A 20,626-nucleotide genomic window follows, 5' to 3' on the forward strand; every position below is an offset into this window, starting at 1 on the left:
TCATTTTTGAACCACAGAGAAGGAAGTGCATTGGATACAGCTAGATCTACTTTAGTAATTACCTCTGCTATAAAGTTTTATATTTGGAGACATGGTTAATAAAAGACCTCTTCTTTTGGGATTCAAATCCCTGAGTCTCAAAGCACTACTCTAAACAGAGCACGTTTCTAGAATGTGGCTTAATATCTTGCAGCAGAGACCATGATGGTCTTCTGCTTCTTTGAAATAAGGTAACTGGAAAAGGAACTTACTCTTTAAAAGTGCTGTGGAAAAAGTGAATTAAAAACTAGCCTGATCGATCAAACATGGTAGCATCTAAACTGACTCCTTGGCTTGATTCAGTTCTTTAAGGACATGAGGAACTTCTTCGAAGTCTGTACACATTAACAAAAGCTGTCACTTACTTTATTTTTAAAACATCAAAACCAATGAAGTCTGAGGTTGTCTGACCAGGACTGCTGGGTTTACAAGGAGAAGGACACTGTAACTTCTGTCAGCCTCAATGACAGCTACATTATCCATGAGAACTGCAACTATCCTTCTCTCTCTCTTTTTCAGTTCTCATTCAAGAATTAGACAACAGTCTGCAGAGGATGGGGAAAGAGAAACTACCAAAATGTCACCCAGCCTCACTCTCCTATATTCAGTTCAAGACCTTCAGCATTAATTCAGGGAAGAGGTGAAAACTACTTCAACACAAAATTAAAAAATCCAAATTAAAAGCTTGCAAAAACTGAGGAATTTCTGCCTTATACTTGGCAGGTTCATTTGAAACAAGGTCCATATTTCATCATTCACAAGTTTGCCACTGAGCCACAAATTTCCCAAGGGAGTCAGAATGAATTTCAAGTTTCCTCTGACTTTAAGTATTAATGAATACTTCCTCTGTAAGTTCAAGAATGTCCCCATGTCGCTGTTTATACACAGAACCCCCACCTTCAAGAAGCAGCCTTGTAAGATGACACAGCCTGGGTGCTCATCTTCTCCACCAGGCAAAGCTCTCCCTGTGGCTCAGAACAGGCATGTTATTAAGTTCTTCTGAAAAAGGGCACATTCTACAGATGGTAGACCTGCATTCTGGGTTTGAGGAGAGGACTGGAATGCATTTTCTCTTTGCATAAAGGCATTTCTTTGGAGGCATCTGCAATCCGTGCAAATGAAAGGTTTCCAAAAGGTCATTGGCAATATAAAATGTAATTAGCTTAAAAACATCGAGTATTTTTAGGCACCACTTTGCCCCAGGTTATCTTACTGTTGCTTGTTTCTTATAATCACAGTTCTTATTATCAAAATTTTTTTCTCCCTTTTGGATGTAATCACGAAAGAAAAAAATCTGACAAATACACTGTTAAAAGATATTACACTACTCTCAAATAGGCAAGTTAGAGACTTACCACCCATGGCTGTGCACTACACTACACATGATGATACTAGGTAACACAGCAGCAGGTGCACTTTTATTAAATAGGACACAGTTAACAAACAAACAAACAAACAAGCCACATACAAGCCACATTATGTTGTCCTATTAAGTCCAAATGGTTATTCAAGATTAACAACAGATTTTGCCACAAACACTAACACCCCACTTGGTATCAGTTGGCCTTTCCCAGCATCAGCATAGCCCACAGTACTCACAAGTGCAAGAGGCAGAAATACTGCATCTCAGGAAACACACTTTATCCTAGAACACATTTGGACAAATGAAGCAAAACTCATTCAACAGTCATTGTAATGGCAGGCTCAGACTTGCTGCTGCAGCTGACTGCCCAGAGGAGATAAGTCAAACAATATGATAAAATGATTTTATTGACAGTATAGAAAATAATATTTTTGGTTAATGTAAAATTGAAGTTCTAGCCCCTTAATTGCAAGCCTGACATACCAGTGCTGAGTCAGTCAAACACAGTATTTACTGGTATATGGCTCCAGCAAAAACGTGACACACGCTATCTGCTTCCAAGCTCCTTCTATATGGAGAAAGTTCATGCTACTAATTGTTTGTCTTATCAACGTATCCAAACCCTGCTCATGCATCAAAACTATTTAGACCAAGTCTCTCTCTCACAGATGCTAACAGCCCTTTCATCTCTTCTGCTGATACCTCCCCCTGTTCCACACGTGCCCGCTACCTTCTCCCTCAAATTGTCCAATTGATTAATCAAGTTAATCTCAGAGCAATTGTCCTCCACCTGCATTTAGCTTGAAGGCTTTTGCTTCCATATCAGATCTGAGTATTGGCTGTGTGCCCAAACACAGGTCTGTCTTCTAATCCTATCAGTTGGTCTAATAAAAGGTATTACTTCTCCCTACAAACCGTGCTTTGCTGATTCTTCTGTGAATGATCAAAATGCACTCTGACTTCAACAAGCTCCAATTCTTACACCAGTGCAAGATTTGTAGCATGAAAATCAAGGCATAAGACCCAGATGAGCAAGTTCACTCAATAAATTGGGAGTGTGACACAGCCAGACAACCAGTGTTGCAATTATATCCTTGGTAGCACAGGATTCAGATTCTTTCAACTGGAGGGGATGTATGCAGCACTGCTCCACTCTCCCAGCTTCAAGAGAAAGGGCTACAAAGCGACTTCAGTCTTGCTCTTTAAGTTGCATCAAATTCTTTGCTCTTTAAGATGCATCAACATAAGTGATACATTTGGTTTCCAAGAGTCAATTAATGCATTGCCTCGGTGACAATTTTTACCTCCAATGCAAGGTGCAAGAAGAGCGATTTTTTTCATCGGGATAACCCATGTAATACTTTGTCAGTAGGGTCCCATTAAAATAAATTAAAAAAAAAAAAATCTCACAGCGTTTTCTTAAAGCATACACTCTCTTTTATTAGTAGTAGATACTTTGGACTCTACGTACTGTAACTGCCATAGGCAAGATCTGATAATCCCTTATTTGTACAGCCAGAAAGGGACACATTTTGGTTTATTTCCATAAATATTTCAAAAGCTTTTTCTGGCTGAGAAACAGAAAGCCTCTTTAGTAGTTATTTCACTCATAAGAATTTCATTTTTGTTGCTTGAATAAGAGGAAAGCTAGGGAGTTTTGTTATGGGTTTTTTGTTGGGATTTGGGGGGATTTTTAACTGATTTCCATCTCTTAACTGTGACAACATATTTTAAAACTTATGAATATGTGAACATTTTTTTAAATATTGAAAATATGTAAAAACAGTCCATACATAAAATATGACAGAAAGAAAATTACATTTTGCTAGAACACTGTTCAGAGCTCTAACAGAGTACAATGCCTAAGCCTTCTGACCAAGCATCCAGCCCCAAAGGGCCCTCTAAATGTCAGATCCTACTAGTTTTTCTCGTATGTCTAGAGTAAAAAAATACCCAAAGTCACTAGCAACAAAATAACTGGACCAGTTGCCAACCACTCTTCCTGAACCCATCTCCAGCCCTACCCCATCTCCTTTCCTAAGGAGTGACACATTCCTGAAAAAGAATGACTGCACCGAGACATTGTCAGAATTTCCTCTAAGCAACAGAGCATGGCTGCACCACTATCGCCAGAAAACACAGCGACTACTGTCTTAAGAGACAGACAGAGGAACTGACTATAAACACGTTTCTCCTCTGTGACGTACATGCAAGAACTAAGCAATCAGTCTGACTTTGAAAAATAAAAAAAAAAAATAAATAAAAACAAAACAAAACTTTTTTTCAAGCAATTTGCTTCACCAAGAAATCTTGTGGACAAGGATGGAGAAAGGAAGAAACACTGTCAAGGAAAGAACACACCCTCAGGATCTTTCCAACATTTAACAGAAGACCTTATATTATCAGCACAATATCCTAAGAAGGCCTTGCCTGGTTTCCCTGTGCTTGACTCCTCCATACCAGCTACTCCTTCCTTAACCAGATGCCTCAGAAGTGTCTGATGCTTCACCGAAAGCTGCACCAGAGCTGTAGTAAAAGGCTATATCTGAGCCTATGAAGTTTCTGAGACAGGCATATTCACATCAAGATATTCTGCAGCTTTTCGTTTCTTTCCTTTCACTTGTAACATTTTTTAGCTAATTGGCTCCAGAATTTATAATCCCGGTGACAGCACCCGGGCTGTGCAAGACAGAAAAGGTGGAGGAGGAGGGGAGGGAAAACAGAGCAGCTGCCAAGGCTGCCGGCACCATCTTCCGTTCTGAGCACGTTACTGCAAAGCACCAGCTAGATCTCAGGATGCTGATCCTCCCCTCAGTCACCCAGAAAGCTCAGGGTATCTTACGCTTCGAAATATCACAAGACAACTTAGGAGGTTTTATGCAGACTCCAGAAAAAGCAGGAATCCAAATATGAAGTGCAACTAAAACCACCAAATTTGAAAAGGAGAAAATTAAGCAGACCGGGGGGGGGGGGGATGCAATTACAGCAGAAAAAAAAATTTGTTTCACCATTAGCATTGCACAATAAGAAGGTTTGTCAGGCACCAGTTTAGCCTACACATGTTCACATCCGTCAGCATTTCCATGATAAATCCTAATTTTCGCCATTGTTGATCACATTGAACTAAAACTTGGTATGCAAGTTTTTAGCACAGATGCTCAAATAAATTATGCACATTAGTCATTTAACTTTCAGAGCAGCAAAAGAAAGCTGCTTTTTTGGGGGGGTTGACTGCAATTTATGAGAAGTTTTTTTTTTTTGCCTTACACAGCTAAAAAAGACAAGGCAGCTTACTTTTTATTTTTGATTAAACTTTTCAACCAGTATGTCTTTTGTATCGATGATAAAACTTGGACATTAGGAAAATATTTATCACTAACTAAAAATGCCCTCTTCCCACCAACAGCTATATACTTACAGTATTTCCTCTGTTTACTATATTGCACTATGGTCTATACATTCACATGTGCATACCAGCAGACACAGAGCACATTAAAATGAAAATACATAATGAAAATACCAATAATAGCAGGCTGAAGAAGTCATGCGGTAGAGTTGATGTGATCCAGATGAGAAATTGTTAAACAAGCAATTAGCTATAGAGCTGAACAAAGTTTACATGCAGATATGATCAACTGATTGAGACATCCCAGCCAAGACATAACCATATTCCATGCAGTATTTGAACTGACACTACTTCACAGCAGTTACAAAATCCTACAGAATTTATGTTTACCTTGGTAAATGCCTCAGTGTATTCTGGCTATCCTTGCTCCCCCCAAAGCACTGGGAAACCATCAGTCTGTTTAAAATAAACAATATAGACAGTACCCTAAAATACTTTAGAAAAATCCATAGTCTTCAATACGCCTGTTATTACAGCAACTACAGTAGGTATTCGGGTACATGAGTGTAAAAAGACAGAAAATTCATTCTGCATTCTGCCACCAATCTTCCTCTGGCTTCTCATGGCTGCTTAGGAAAGCTATAATGCAGTTCTGGCATTACAAATTAAGAGACAAAACGGTTATACACAACCTTCTTTGACTGTTGATGACGTATCATAAAACACTTCAAAGGAACAGTTCAAGAGCTAGGGTCATTACTATAATTTTGAGATACTATATGCGAAGAAACAAATGTGTATTGTGCTTTTGGGGGAGAAGGGAACAACAACAACAACAACAAAATCTTAACAGGTACAGATAGATAGGACTTAATGTATTTTATTTGCCTTAAAAACAATCAGGTGCAGACTAGACAGGATATATGGAGTAGAGGCTTGTTTTCATTCTTGTGGTCTTCTGGATCTGCATGTGAGAATATGAGAAACTCAGGTCACTGTATTAAGTGACTCAGCAGAACCCAAGCAAACACAAAGCCTCTCCAGAAACTAAGTCCAGACTTCTCAGGCCACATTCTTCTACCTTATCCACGACTTCAAGACTTCTTCTAAAGATATTACCAAACTGAAGGGCTCTACTCTTTTCCAACTCATATAAAATTTTTCAACGCTTACTGCCACGTTGCCAAAGCAATAAAAGACAAATCCCTAAGCACTGGAAATCTTAAATCACTACAATTCCCAGAGCTCTACACAAAGCCTGGCGACACGCTGAATTCAAGGTTTTACTAATAATATTGGTTTCAAAGTAGAATATTTTTGTACTGCTGCCTACTGCATAGCTAAGATTATAATTTCTCCCTTTGTATTCATGTCACAAATGTAACATGGACATGGGGCACTCCTCCTTTGGCCCATCAGCCTCATGTAAATCATTAATTTGATTATAGTATCTCTCTGCTAAAAAGGAAAAAATACAAATAATGAAAATAGATAATAAGGTTTGTCTTCAAATTACTTCAATAATTCTAAATATTCATTCTAGTTTCCGAGAACTTTAGACTAGTATTAACAGATATCTAATTCATCTAGGATTTTGAGGAATTTTAGTTTCACAGAAGTGAAAGATTTATAGTGCACATGTGAGCCATGTATAGAAGAAATGCTAGGCAGACTTTTCCTTCCATAACTTTTACAATGCAGCTCCGTGTTCAAACATGGAGTGTCTGCTGTACAACACACCAAGAACAGTCTATGTTTCCTATGAAATTAATTGATTATTTTTACACATTTTTCTGGTTAATAATATACACTGCTACCTGGACACCCAAGGGAATGCTGAATCAGCATCTCCAGAGGAGCACTAACAAATGAAAGCTATTGTTCATTCTAGTAATAAAAAGATGCACAAACATCAGGGATGCTAGTAGGAACAACAAAAGTTAACCACAATACTCGAACAAAGAACAAAAAAAGAAAAAAAAAAAAGAGTTAAATAGCTTCTACAATTTTTTTAATCATTAGAAGTGATCAGAGCACCGAACAGAGGCATTTCACAGATTCTCCTTGAATGTTCTCCAAGAAGCACAGTCAAATATAAGGTTAAGAAACTAATATTTTTACTGGTTTTGCACTATGCACTTTCCACAGAGCTCCAGGCTGAAAAGATGGTACAGTTACAGCTGTGTCTGTCCCCTGTAGGCAGTTCTTTAGGCATTTTCTATCTATTTTCTTTCAAACAGAAAAAGAAACTAGTTCCATGAGCTTCAAAAACCAAAAGTTGCCTGGTTGCCTATGGATTTCTCTCTCCAAAGGTAAATATTGACTCAAGTAGACTTCCATTTCTCATACCAACAGCATGAAACGATACTGATACCAACAACATTACCACAGTACTATCAAATGCGACAAGCCTTTGGAGAACTTGGTATAGCAGAAATTATGGACTGTGATACTATCGTGGTATCAGAATAGTGCTCACTCACTGCCAGTCTCAAGGCTGAATGTGTGGTGGCTAAGGAGGCATGATCTCCAAAAGGAGCCTTACTGTCAGGCTTTTTTAAGAGGGTCTTTTGCTTGCAGGGCTCTGATACCTAACAGGACAGGACCTCCAGCTGCACCAACAGGATGTCTCTCCTGGAGGTGGAGACCTGTTTTCCTTAAACTTGCTGGCATTTATTATTTTTGAGACCTCTACCATCTGCCAAACTTAACAGAAGACAACTAGCAAGTTCAAAAGTGTAGGGTAGGCACAATCTCATCTACATACACACACAAAGCACAGTAATAAGCTTCACTTCCTCAGGAAATCAGACTAAAAATGGCACAATCGTGAAAAGCAAAGGTCTGGGCAAAATCCCATGTTTTTAGAATTGGAAGCAGAAGTCAATGTCTTGGCTAAATTATTTTTTGCCTTCCTATTTTCTGCTAGGGATTAACTATACGATAGAAAAAAAATGGAAAAGCTTTGTATCTACCAAATTAGAGTCACGAATAACCAGATGTTGCTCTGGAAGCTTACTATTTGAATACGTATATTTGGAAAGAGTAGACTGGTCACTTAATGGGATACTATCAACTACCTTCTGGTACAAAAATATACGAAAGACCCATTTTGGAGAAAAGAAAGTCATTTCTTCATAATATTACTCTATAAAGGAATGCAGAAGCTGCCAGCAGTTAATATTGCCCTGAAGCCCTGTGAATAAACATTTGTCTGGTATTAGGTACACACACACCTCCACATATAAATCAAGGCACAATGTGCCATATAGATGAACAAGAGAAGAAAAAAAAAAAATCCCTACCTTGTCCTATATTAGACATTAAGTGCTTCTTTTGATCACAAAATAATTCATAAAGCCTATCAAAAAGCTAGCACTTCTCTCTCTGTCAGATAAAAGACATTTCACTGTAATTAAACTTCTGTCCAACTTTCCAGAAGATTAGGGGAAGAAGTCTGACAGGCTCTATTTATATTTGTGACTGACACTCCTTGGGACATCCAAGGAAAAGAGAAGATGGGCAATAGATTTACGACACACTTCTGAGCTAACAGCACTTATGGAGATGGACAGTTCTGAGCTTATCATCACTCACTCATTGTTATTTTTATTTAAAAAAATCCCTGCTGCTCAACTCAAAAGAATTTTCTATTCAGTTTGCAATCTACATTCCCCAGCCTTCAATGGTTTAGGGTTTTTATTTCATTTTTAACCAACCACACACACAGCAGGTTGTTCAGGTAAATCAGCTTTACATGATTTATATGAATAAAGGTGGTAAACAACCATGTCTCTTACCAGCACTCTGTGAGCACTTGGAGAAGGAAAATATTTTTCAAACATATTCCACGCATCCCTTTTCATGCATGAAACTATATGTCAAAACACATGGCTGGGTTTCTGACACCAGGTGATAAGAATAAGCCATCGGCTCCAGGATCCCAACACCAGAAGCAAAAGATTTACTCCTCTTCCGTTTTTCTTTCTGTCCTTCATCCTGCTCAGTACTAACTTCGCCTGTGTGTTTCCTTGTATTTGACATTCTACAAGATACCTCAATGGTCCAAAGTCATATTACACTTAAGACAACAAGGGCAAAAGTAGAAAAGAAATTATCACTTTGGGAGGCACCACAAGTAACCAAAAAAAGTACATTTTCATAGCCTGTCTTTCAGAATAGAAGCAAAGATCAAACTGTCGGCAGTGTCATTCCTTCATGCTTAGCCATCTCAGAGGACAACACTGATGAGAAGGGAAGTTTTCCCCTACATTTCAAATTCTAGAATGCTTTGTCAGTATTGTTCTAGGAAATCTGTCCAGAAACTCCAAATATGCAGATAGGATGCTGGAAAAAAATAAATATGCAGCTTTTCTCACTGAAAAAAATAGTGTAAGTACTACATCATTTTGTGATAAGACAAAAGCTTATAAAACCGCTTGGCCAACTCTCCACATTACAAGCTACAACTATCAACTCTTCCTGAAAAAGTACAGTTCAACATACCACGCCTGTAGCATTCACACTCTAGGGGGAAAAATGTGCATAAACTAATGATGGCAGCATGGTTAAACTGACCCACTAATAAGACACCTTTCTTTCATTACCTTCTCTTAAACAGCAGAGCAGCTACAGTTCATGCTACCAAAACAGCAATCTTCTTTTGAGCCTTTACACCTTTGGATTGTTATCTTTGTTCTGCAGTTACAGAGCTCCACAATACTTCCTGCTGTTACTGCTGAAAGTATAATTTACTCTATTTACACAACTTGTAGCAACACACTCCAAAACAGCAGTGAGATTCCATCACGCGCTATTAATGGTACTTTCAGCTACATTACTCAGTGATCCTGAAGTTGCAAAGAGGCGTGAGCTGCTGCTTATGTGTTCAGTGCAAGAGTGACCCTCTCCTCTTCCTCCATGCTAGTGCCATAGGAAGGTTTTCCTCCCTAGCAAAAATAGCAAACTCCTGGGGAGTCTACACAACTCAAACATGTAAATAATCATTGTTAAAAGAAATTGCTTTAAACCCACTGTTTGAGAAATTCAGTCCTGTGGTTCTATGTCTAAAAGCATCCAATCTGAGTGATACAGCAAATATGATATGCATCATCATTTGATCTCTGGAAGGTCTTGAGACACTGGCAATTGCACAGGTTACACAAAACACAGATTGCACTTCAGATCCCCAAGCCAGAAGCAGGGGGAATATCAATGCAAAGGCTGATGTGTAACGATATAGCCTTTTTGTGGTGTGATGAACTCTACTGCCTTTATAGTAACAGAAACACTGGCTCTAAAAAAATATACAGTAATAAATGGAAAGCAGTTCAAGAATGGAAGAATGAGACAAAATAAATTTAGTCTGTTTAGTGAAGCCATATGCCATTTGGAAAATGTCGTTACCAGTGTGTTTGTATACCATGACTCGCCATTCTATCAACTAAGGGACATGGAAAAGCACTTGAGCTAGATCTGTCTCCAGTTTTACAGAAATGGATGGGACCTTACACAGCAAATTGTTCCCTTGTGATACCTTTTCCATGCCTGGTTTGTTTTCTGAAGTCAAGTCCTGCTCATATTCCACTATATTAGCAATTAACTCCTGCTTCTCTACGAAGCATCTCCTCTTATCAAAAAGAAACTGGGGACTATTTATCAGGTTGTGAGACAAACAGTAGCTGGCAAGTGACTATCATAGCCACTAAAGAATGTGGGAAAGGTACCATCACTGGGAATAAAAAACAGTAAGATGAGTGCAGTGTAAAGACTGAGGGAAAGAATAATCAGCTTGCAAAAAAAAAAAAAAAAAAACCCAAAACCCTTGCAGGCACTCTTCTGCCTGTGTTCAAAAGCTCAGTGACAACCAAACATACATTCGCTGTACAAAGACTCAATACCAGCCATTTAGGGAAGACGGTCATATCACCATCTTTAACACCACACTCAAACCTCTTCTACTAATCTGAATTCTGCACTGTACCAACAGGTAAGCCAGGACTATCTGTGATACTCCACTTCATTGCCAAAAAATAAATTCAGATGCCAACTTCTGATGATGTCTTCTTAAGCATCTACCAAATCGTTAATTTTAATGGAGAAAATTAATCAAAGCTTCATAAGGAAGGCAAAAATTCTTTTGTCATTGTACTGCACATTGCTCTATACATCCATGACCACCGACTTTATAAACCAAACATAGCACTGTCAGTACTGAAGACTTACATTTCAGCTAAGGGCAAAAGAACTTGTAGCTGAAAAAACAACAGAAAACCAAATAAGTGCTAGGCTCAATCACTAGAGGGAGTCATGATCACATATTAAGTTACTGTAATACACAGACCATTCTGAACACTATTATGAAACACACAAAAGAGAAGACCATCAGTTAAATCTGGATGTCATTCAGGGAAAAGAGAAAATTAGATTTGCTTCCTTAACAAGGTTTTATTTCCAAAGACTCAAGACCTTCTCCTGGGAACTTTCAAATCACCTGTAATGAAAGGTTTTTAAAAATGTATCTTATTGCCTACATTTTAAGACAGAATAAGGTATGTGACAGAAGAAAGATGAAATTATCAGTTTTGGAAAAGACACACAGCATTGCATCAAGAAAATGTTAGAATTTTAATTTAAGCAGCTTTACAGCCCATTTCACTGGAAATCAAAAAGTAATCTTAATCATGTTTTTGTTTTTAAACTAAATTGGCACAATTACATCCAGCATGAACAAGCACCACCAAAAGGCTGTTTTTTTAACAGATGATTCCCCTTGGCCACTAATAAATTTAGAAAAAGCATTTCTGACAGACTGTGAGAAGCAGTCTTAAAAAAAAAAAAAGTCAGTAACTCAAACGTTACCACCATTCTTTTATGTGATCATTTGATCAATTGTGGGTTTGAGGGTTTGCTTGATTTATTTTTAATATATGAAATGTCTTTTTTTATACTGGTGAGATTTTTTTCCCCCTTTTAAACTTTTTAGCAAAAACCACAAAACAATTTGGTCGGCTGCACTCATGGGAATTTACACTTGGCTAACAATTTTACAACTGACTAAATAGTTTCATTAACATCAGCAACACACATGAGGCTTTTAACACCCAGCTTGAATCCTGCCCATCAATAGTAAGGCGGAGCCCAGAGTGCAGTCATCTCTTGAGCGAAAATCTACCACATACCTCAGGAGACACATTAGCAAATGCAGCCCAAGACAAACTAAGAGTGCTTGTCCAGTGCTCAGTTACACAGTATTTGACTGCTCTACATTCAACATGTTTACACCAAAGGCTGAAATTCTCCACACTTCCGTTGCTTAGACAAGTCAGCTAACACCTTGGCAATGCAAACAGTCCAAGGGACTTTTAGAAAGACAGAGGTATTGTTTTTAACAAGAACATACAACGGGTTCCTATGTGAGGAAATAAAACAGTGTGAGAAGCAAGAATACGTGCATCGGGGGTGAGAAGTGCTTTTTGGCACGCTATGGAACCACGTTAAGAAATGCTGTGTGTAACCAATGCAGTCTGGAAAGTTAGGCTCTGGCACACAAATTCATTTCCCCTGTTAGGTATTCACTCCCACACCAGGGCAAAGGCTTAAACACACTCTAGTTTCAAATACATATCGTTCTATAAACAGACTGCTCCTCCCAAGGCCTAGCAGTACTTTGCCACCAGAACTGCAAACATACCTTTCCACCACCATCCATACAAACTGGTCCTCTAAGCAGTCAAACCACAGCCCTCAGGGCTCTTACTCCCTTTCCCATACCCAGCTGACTACTTTGCACATTTTGCTGTGACATTCCCTTTCCAGGTGAGATGGTCTGGAAAAGCAGCTCACTTCCCCTTGCAAACACTTTAGCTCATAAAATAAAGCTGGATAAACTCTTCCCCGCACCCACCCATAGTTCGTCTTCTTCCTGCACGGACTTAATCAAGCAAAAAACTCTTCATCAACATGGAAAAGAATAGAAGATAGCATAGAAGGCTCCATGGACCAGCAAGGAAATCTAAAGAGCCATTCTGAGAGTTTGCAGTCCTTGTTTCTTTCTACAAGCTTTAGTATAGCAGTGTCTTGCCACCAGCATCCACTATCGGTATCACTCACCTGTTCGTGATGGTAGAGTTCTGCTCTTTCAGCACAAGCTCCCTTTGCTGCAGGGCCACAATCTGCCTTGAGAGATCATCAGGTGTCCTACATAATTAAAACAAAATAGAAACTTTTAACAAATCATTGGTTGAAAAACTATGTTCCATACATAACCATAAAAAATGTCTTGCCAAAAGCAGCCAAGGCAATTTGACCAGGCCAAAGTTGCTGCAGTCCCTTAGAACAAAAGAGGGTTGCATCCTGTCCAGCTTACATAAAAGCCTGTTTTATTAAAGCCATTGCTGTATGCTGTAATCACCATCCAAGTCACAGCACCTCACCACTGTTCACTTCAAACCATAAACTAACTCTAAAGCCACAAAGTCAGCAAGACCAAATCCTTCAAAGCAAGCAGCCTGCATAAACATTCATACAGGTGAACAGACAGCTTATCACTTGAACATACATACTTTTTTTTTAAACATACATAAGAATAGGTGTTCACAACCTCCTCCCATCCTAGTGCTCAGCACAAACACACAGAGGTGAGCACACCCAGTGTTTCTCTAATTACTACTCAACTATAGACTCTCCGTGGAGCATGATCACGGGATCATTCCCAAGAGGGTAAGAAAAGGAGGCAGTAAATGTACATATAGACAATACGATTCAACAGCTCTGGCTACTGCTGAATAACCTCTGATAGCGTAGACGTTCAGCTACATCACAGGTGATTCAAAGCAGTGTTCCCACAATATTACCAGTGTGCTGACTTCAGAGTCCTTCATACAAGCAGTGATTCCAGAGCCATGGGGGGGGGGGGAATCCATCAGCTCCAGATAACGCTTCAGCTACCACTGATAACCTTTTCTTATCAAAGAGATCAAAGATTTCTACAGATCCACTAACAACAGCTCTGCAGTTTTCAGGAATAGGTGTATTTTTCCATGAAATCCAATGACAAATTCTTAAAGCTAGTGGAATGGGATCAAGATAAATCTAGTCTGGCAGTCCCAGAAACCACTATCCCACAACAGCAGTCTCCACAGGAGGGAACTGTTCTTTTTGGAGACCTCTTTAAACAGTGAGTGTAAGGCATTCAACTTAAAATGAAGGCAGCTTATGAAAAAATACAAAAAGATTTTTCTCTTGAGCAACCAGAAAGGGTTTCCCATCCCAAAAGAGAAGCATCTGAATCACACTTCTCAAAGGAAAGGAAGCTGGAAAGGGCATCACAGTCTGTACTGGGTACATGCTTTTGTTACAGCAAGATGCATCAGCCCCACAGGCGAAGAGTGACCCAAACATTGAAAGGGTTTTTTCATAAGGAGCGAGTGGGAAGCTAGTTTTGCAGAAGTGAAATCTGTAGAAACACATTCTGTCGTGTCCCCCAAGAGGCAAGTCAAGGCTTCGCTGCTGCTGGCAGATGCTGCTGGCAGATGAAATTAAGCCCTGGAATGAGGCTCCTGCCACTGCAGAAAGTGAATACGTAGATGTGCCTCTAGCTTGACCATTGGGATTCTGACTGAATCTAGAACTAAAGAAGGCATTTCTCTGATGATACCACTTTCCAGCAAACTATTCACAGACAGAAAAGGCATCAGTTTTTCTCTTTAATGATCTGGCACTTACAGCCAAGGGAAAATCAGTGAAACACTGAGCTGATGCAGATAGTCAGGATTCAATTCTGGCAATTCCAATTCAAAAGATCCTGCTTTTTGCTTCCAGAATTGCACACTTGTAGCCTTCCTCAGCAGAAAATTTTGAGCCTCTAATACCACTTGTGTTACATGCAAGTCTTAACAGTCGATATATAATAAAACAGATGGATGTGGTCTTCCTCAGAAAATGGAGACACTGCAGCAGTCAAAGAAATCTGTCAGAACAGGATGAAACACTGTCCTTCAAAGACATCACACTCAATGGCCAAGGAAACTATGAGAAGAAACCAAGACACCAACCTGGAGATGGCTTGATTAAAACACCTAAAATTCAAATTCTGGTAGCAGAGACAAGTCAATTTTAAGCCAACGTGCACCTGGGTTTTCAAATGTACTGCAGCACTAGGTAACACACTTCAAACTCCTGTAGCTGAGCCTGAAGAGATTCTTAATTTAAGCAGTTCCCCATCTCTGTACTGAGGGATACTTAATGGCTGGGCATCAGAGAAAACACTGGAGAACTAATTCAATCCAGTCTGATGCAAGTCACATCTCCACATACCCCAAGAGCAAGGGAGAAACAACACTGGTTTCTTGGAATCTCAGCTCTGAAGAGCTCAAATTAACACTGCTGTAACATTGTTTTCCAAGTTGGAGGACTCAGGTTCTTTCTACTAGTATATAAATGGAGAACCAAATGATAACACATGCCAGAAAGTGGAAGACAGTTGGTTTTACATGCTCCACAATGTCTGCGGGGGACGGGGCGGGGGGGGAACAACAGCAAAAAACCTACAAGAGAAGTCTAAAAAGCTACAATCTGACTTCAACATGGGTTCATTAGCTTCTATCTGCAGGAAGTGGACCTCTGACTCAGATTTTTTCCATGAATTAAGGAAGTAGATGTTGTCTTTCCACAGTAGTTTCTAACTAGAAAGATCTACAGATAAGGTAAGGATAACGTCAACTTTGTATTAGTGCTGATGAGGAAAAAAAAAAAATTACAAATTATTTTTCCCTTTCTACTTCACTGTCTTTCACCTATAGAGTCACCAGGAGCTAAAAAACACAAAACACCAGACAGAAATGGACTGGGTATGCTTAGTCTGTTTGGCAAAGAGAAGCTGTAAGCAGACACACCAATTGCTACATGGCCAATCTCGGTAAAATTTAATGCCAAGTCAACAAGGCTCTGAAAAACGCAGTTCTAAGCCTCTCATAATTCAATCAAATATAGCAGATTTATCATGAGGTAGTTAGTATCAGGTATCTCTCTTGCCATGTTGAGTGCCAGCCCCCAACACCAGTGTTTGGTCCCTATATCAATGAAATAATTGCACGGATTTTTTTAAATGGGCAAAAAAAAGTATATTTGCCTTGATTTTTTTCCCATTTTCTCAGAAATGAATACCATAATGTATTAGGACTGAGACAGAGAACTGAAATTAATCCAATAGTAAAATGAGATGGGATTATAAAAGCCAGTTTTCTAGTAATGATAGCTACTGACAGATTTCCAATAAAAAACAATCATCCTCATCTGTTCGGCAATTCAAATCAACAGTCAGCTTCCAATCTCAGTTTCAGCAATTGGCAGCTTTAGGTTTACACTTATTTCTGGAGGATGTTTTATTGGCATTAGACACTTTTTTTTTTTTTTTTTTTTTTAAAGCGAAGCAGCATAGATATAGAACAGAAAATAAAGCCAATGGGTATTAACCCCCCTAAAGAAGAGTTCACTTCCTGTAAAACTAAATCATGTCAGGTGATCAAAGACAAAAACACCCCTTGCATACACTCTGCCATCAAATACCTTTATTGAGAGGTCTCAAAGCCCGTTTCTGAGGTCTACGTCCTACCCTGATCACACACACACACACAATTTGGCAAAAGCCAAATTTACACAGTTTCAAGCAGAGGAATGACACTGCATGCACAATTAAATTAAATCAGACGAGCTTTCAATTTGAAGAGAATTGGTCAACTCCCAAAGCACTGCAAATACGAACCAGCCCTCTCATTTCACAAGTTTCTGAAAACAATGCCACATAAAGAGAAAAATTTGTCAGCATCCCAACACACACTTAACACATTCTGCCCTTGAGAGCCTTTTGTCTGATGGGCTAGCTGTGTATGATTTGTGCTAAAGCGCTGTCCATTCCTTATGGAACAGTTGATATCAAAACTAGTATTACAAAGCCAAGAAGCATGCTTTAAGAGAATCTGTCTGACAATGTATCTTAACAACACTACTGGAATCACCATTGCTACTTGAGGGAAGTCTGAAACTCTATCCTTACATAAATATACCCAGAGCTCCCTTTCTGAGAAGCTGCTTCTTTCTGCACTGTCACTGTTTGTTTGCCCTGCAAAGAGCTTCCTTCCCCATGTAACGATGGAGCCCATGGAACCACGAAAAAAAACACACTTAGTTTGCATCAGCCATGCAAAATCTGGTAAATGAAACACACACAACGGTATGATTCAAGAGCATCGTGTTATTAAAACTGAATCATACGCTGTGTGTAATTACAAAGACAACACAAAGAACAAATGACAAAAAGTGGCTTCCAAAACGCAGGTGCAGATTAAATCACTGACTGCGGTTCCTTTCCCCTGGGTAAGGCACAAGGAGCCAAAAGCCAGAACGTTTTTCCTCTGTCCCACCATCCCATCTTGAGACCACATTTCCTTCTGCAATAACATTTAAGTAAAAATCAAAAAACCAAACAAACGGGAGAATTTAAGCCTAATTTGGAAACAAGATTTTTTGTCCTAAATGAGGAAATTAGTCCAGCATATCTTAGCAGCACAGTAAGGCAGGAGAGGGACAAAACTGCTGTTAACCAAAGCTCTTTGACTTCCTTTGAAGTGCAGATAATTTGAAAAGGAGCAATTTAAGAATGATAAAAACCTAAAACTGTTCAAATGAAGTGAAAAATTAACTTAATGGGATGCCCATCCAAGCCACTCAATGACTTTCAAGCGCCCACTGGCACACTTTTTTAACTTTTAACAAGCAAAATGGCTTATGCATTTTATTATGCCCCTTTTTTTTAACTCACATAACTGGCATTTCATAGGCATTTGCTAGAAAGCTCTGTTGAACTGTCTTAGTTAAGGATCTATTACCATTTCAGTATAAACTATGACAGTGACACACTGAGAATTAGCTGCTGAAGTAACATTAAACCAGGACTCAATAAGCAGATGATGTTAAAAGTAAAAATTGGAATATTTTTTTAATTTATAATTTATTAGAACGTCAACTTCTTATTGCTTCTATAAAATGTTTCAAAATTCACAGCAAAGGAAGAGGTTTGATTGTAGCTAGATATCTGACATTAAATTTTAACTATGGAAGTGCAAGACAAAAGTAAAACTAAATAGAAAAACAGGCACTCAGTCAACTCTGTTTGGAGGACTAAGTTCTTCACTGCTTTTTTTCTTTAATTAAATTTGCTTAAAACTACCAAACTAATAAAAGACTTATAATACTAACTTACTCAGAATTACTTACTTTTGGAAGTCTGTTGAATTAACATTTCTCTCTCTAGCTTTAATTCAGTATGAATATACAAATATGGATATACAATGACACAGATTTGGTTGTCTCAACTAAGTCATATTAAATTGAAATGGAACATTCCCAGGTTTTTGGCAGGGCATTTTAGGTGGATCCATAAACTGTTTTACACTTAAGCATAATTAACTGACAAAGACCAGAGACAGAAGTCTTTACTAAAGTGTTCAAGAGAATCAGGCACAGAAAGGGAGGGCACATCTGCTTCTTCCTCTTCAATCAAAAAAAAGTTCCAGGGTTTTTTTTGTGCGTTTGTTTGGTTTTTAAGGCAGTCTCCTAAAAGTATAAAATCTGGATTTTGTTCTTTATCTGTTTTTAAATTATGTATAAGAAACACAGGAATTTTGAAATTCTCCTCTCCCCGAGAAGGACCTTTTCTACTTTTAAACAGGAATTTAATCTTCTTCCTAGGCAGGAAAACAACAGCATCTGAAGAACAAACACAGAACGATAACATGACAACAACAGAAGATTTCTGGAAAGGCATTTTAGTTGTTTTAAATATTTCTGTGTGATTAGAAAGGCTGTGGAATGTCTGTAATAGTCTCTTCCTGTATGTTTAAAGTGAGTCCCCCAAACATCCTTTTTGTATATTTGAGCTCTACAACTCTTTAACTCCTCTATCTCTGGTTTACAGGACTCCTGCTTATTTCTTAAGCTTCACCAGCAAGTCCAAAAGCAGCTCAGCTCCTCTGATGACTCGACCTTCAAGAAGTACAGCAAATAATAATCACAACAGCACATACAGACTTCCCAAAACACAGGAACACAGAGTCCTTAAGTTTAATTTGGTCACATTAACTCAAAGTTTGCATCAGAAAACTGCAACTTGCTCAACATTCCTTTCCCCTCAAAATATCCATCACCTCCCTGGGAGCATACCTTAGCTCCCCTATACCAGACTAAAGGAAAACATTGCCACTAAAATCTGCTGTCCAAGCCTAGAAGTTCTGAGAGTTAAGTTTCGCAACAGCATTTCTCTTGCAAGAAAGCCCCTTCAAGCTCCAGTCCAGGTAGTTACACCTATTTGTTAATATCTTCATGCCTCCATCCTCCCTAACTAAACCATATGGTAAGGAATCTGCCACACACATTGTTCACAAAAATAAATTCTCAAAACTTCCTAGGCAATTAGGACACATTTAGTGTTTTGTAACACTTTGATTAAATTGTTTTGAAGAGCAACCACTTACCTTTATTCATTCAAATGAAGGTGCTAAGAGCTGTCAAAAAAGCAAGACTAAGGTATACCGACACTGTTTCTCCAATAAACTGCACGCTTAATATTTTATGTACAAAGTGAATGGAGGAAGCCTGAAGTGTAAACCGAAAGCAATAAGCAATCTCAGCTTCTGAGGTTCCCTTCATTTACAAAAGAAACCTCCTAAGTGTGTACAGATAGAATCAACAAATCCAATTGCTCTTTACCAAAGCAAACATCCCTGATATGTCTCTTTTGAAGCAACTGCAAACTTAGCAATTAATCAAATCAAGCCATAATTTGAAGAGGGGAGAAAAGGAAAGGAAGAAAACTATCTTAGATTCCAGTCAATAGACTTTTTTGGGTTTTAATGAAAAAAGTTTTTTTCCCTCCCAAAGTTCACGATGCGGCATCATAACAACTAATTTTTCAAGTTTATTTTCTACTTTAAAGATATATTTAAGAGCTCAACAAGATAAAATTAATCTTTCTTTTGAATAAAATTAATCATTTGGCAGACATTTCAACATTCTAAATTTCTTTCTCATCCCTACCACTGCTCTAACTGCAAGCACAGCGCAAATCACTAACACTTTGTAAGCACACACATTGCAGAGTTGCATGTAACCTTACAAGTGAAAGGCTGTAACAGACCTCAAGGAGAGGGAATGTTATACACAGTAGTATCAAACCTGCTGATTTGGAAGGTAAAATAAAAATAGCCAGCTTTTTTTTTTTTTTTTTAATTTTCACTCAGAAGTCAGCTCATTGCATACTGAATCACATAATGTGCAATTTAAAACTCTGAATGGTGAAACAAAAGCAATTTTCTGTAGTTTGATTAAAAAGTGCTAGAGCACATGGCAGAACTTTTTACACAACAAGTCCAGAGAGCGTTGCTTTTCCAAAAGGGGTCCAGCTCACACAAATCATCATTGTAGACTTCCAGACTTCTCTTCTCCAGGTGTAATTCAGTGAGAGCAGTGGAGCAAATCTAATTGCCTGCTGCCACTGAAGTGGCAGTCACTGGCTTTGCTCCGTTCATTTTCTGCCACTGAAGCTCTGAATCGGCTTGCTGAAATTCCCCCTTTCAACAGGAAGCTGTTAACTGGCTCAGCTGTCTTCTCATCAAAACATATCCTCAAGCTCTCCGTGAGCTTACAGTGCTACACTCTGAGCCAGGTAACATCAGCCACATAGGAAACGCCAATAAGGGGGCTCAAGGAGGAGACACGTGAACTGTCAGTCTGGCTCTCAAAAACTGGTGAGAAGTCCAGGCTACCTATGTTGCAAGAGATCCACTCTCATGTCATCATTTCCATTTTTGGGGTGGATGAGT

At 38.7% G+C, this 20,626-nt stretch overlaps 1 protein-coding gene across 1 annotated transcript in view; it reads right to left on the reverse strand.

Moving 5' to 3' along the window:
- Positions 1 to 20,626, reverse strand: part of MAD1L1 (mitotic arrest deficient 1 like 1) — a 380,415-nt gene that overhangs the window by 326,261 nt on the left and 33,528 nt on the right. Inside the window, exon 10 of the mRNA XM_082311897.1 lies at positions 12,861 to 12,947. Coding sequence (XP_082168023.1) covers positions 12,861 to 12,947 — 87 coding nt within the window. The remainder of the gene's footprint in view (positions 1 to 12,860; positions 12,948 to 20,626) is intronic.

Source organism: Platalea leucorodia (genome assembly GCF_965183815.1).
Source record: "Platalea leucorodia genome assembly, chromosome: 5".
Classification (NCBI taxonomy): Eukaryota; Metazoa; Chordata; class Aves; order Pelecaniformes; family Threskiornithidae; genus Platalea; species Platalea leucorodia.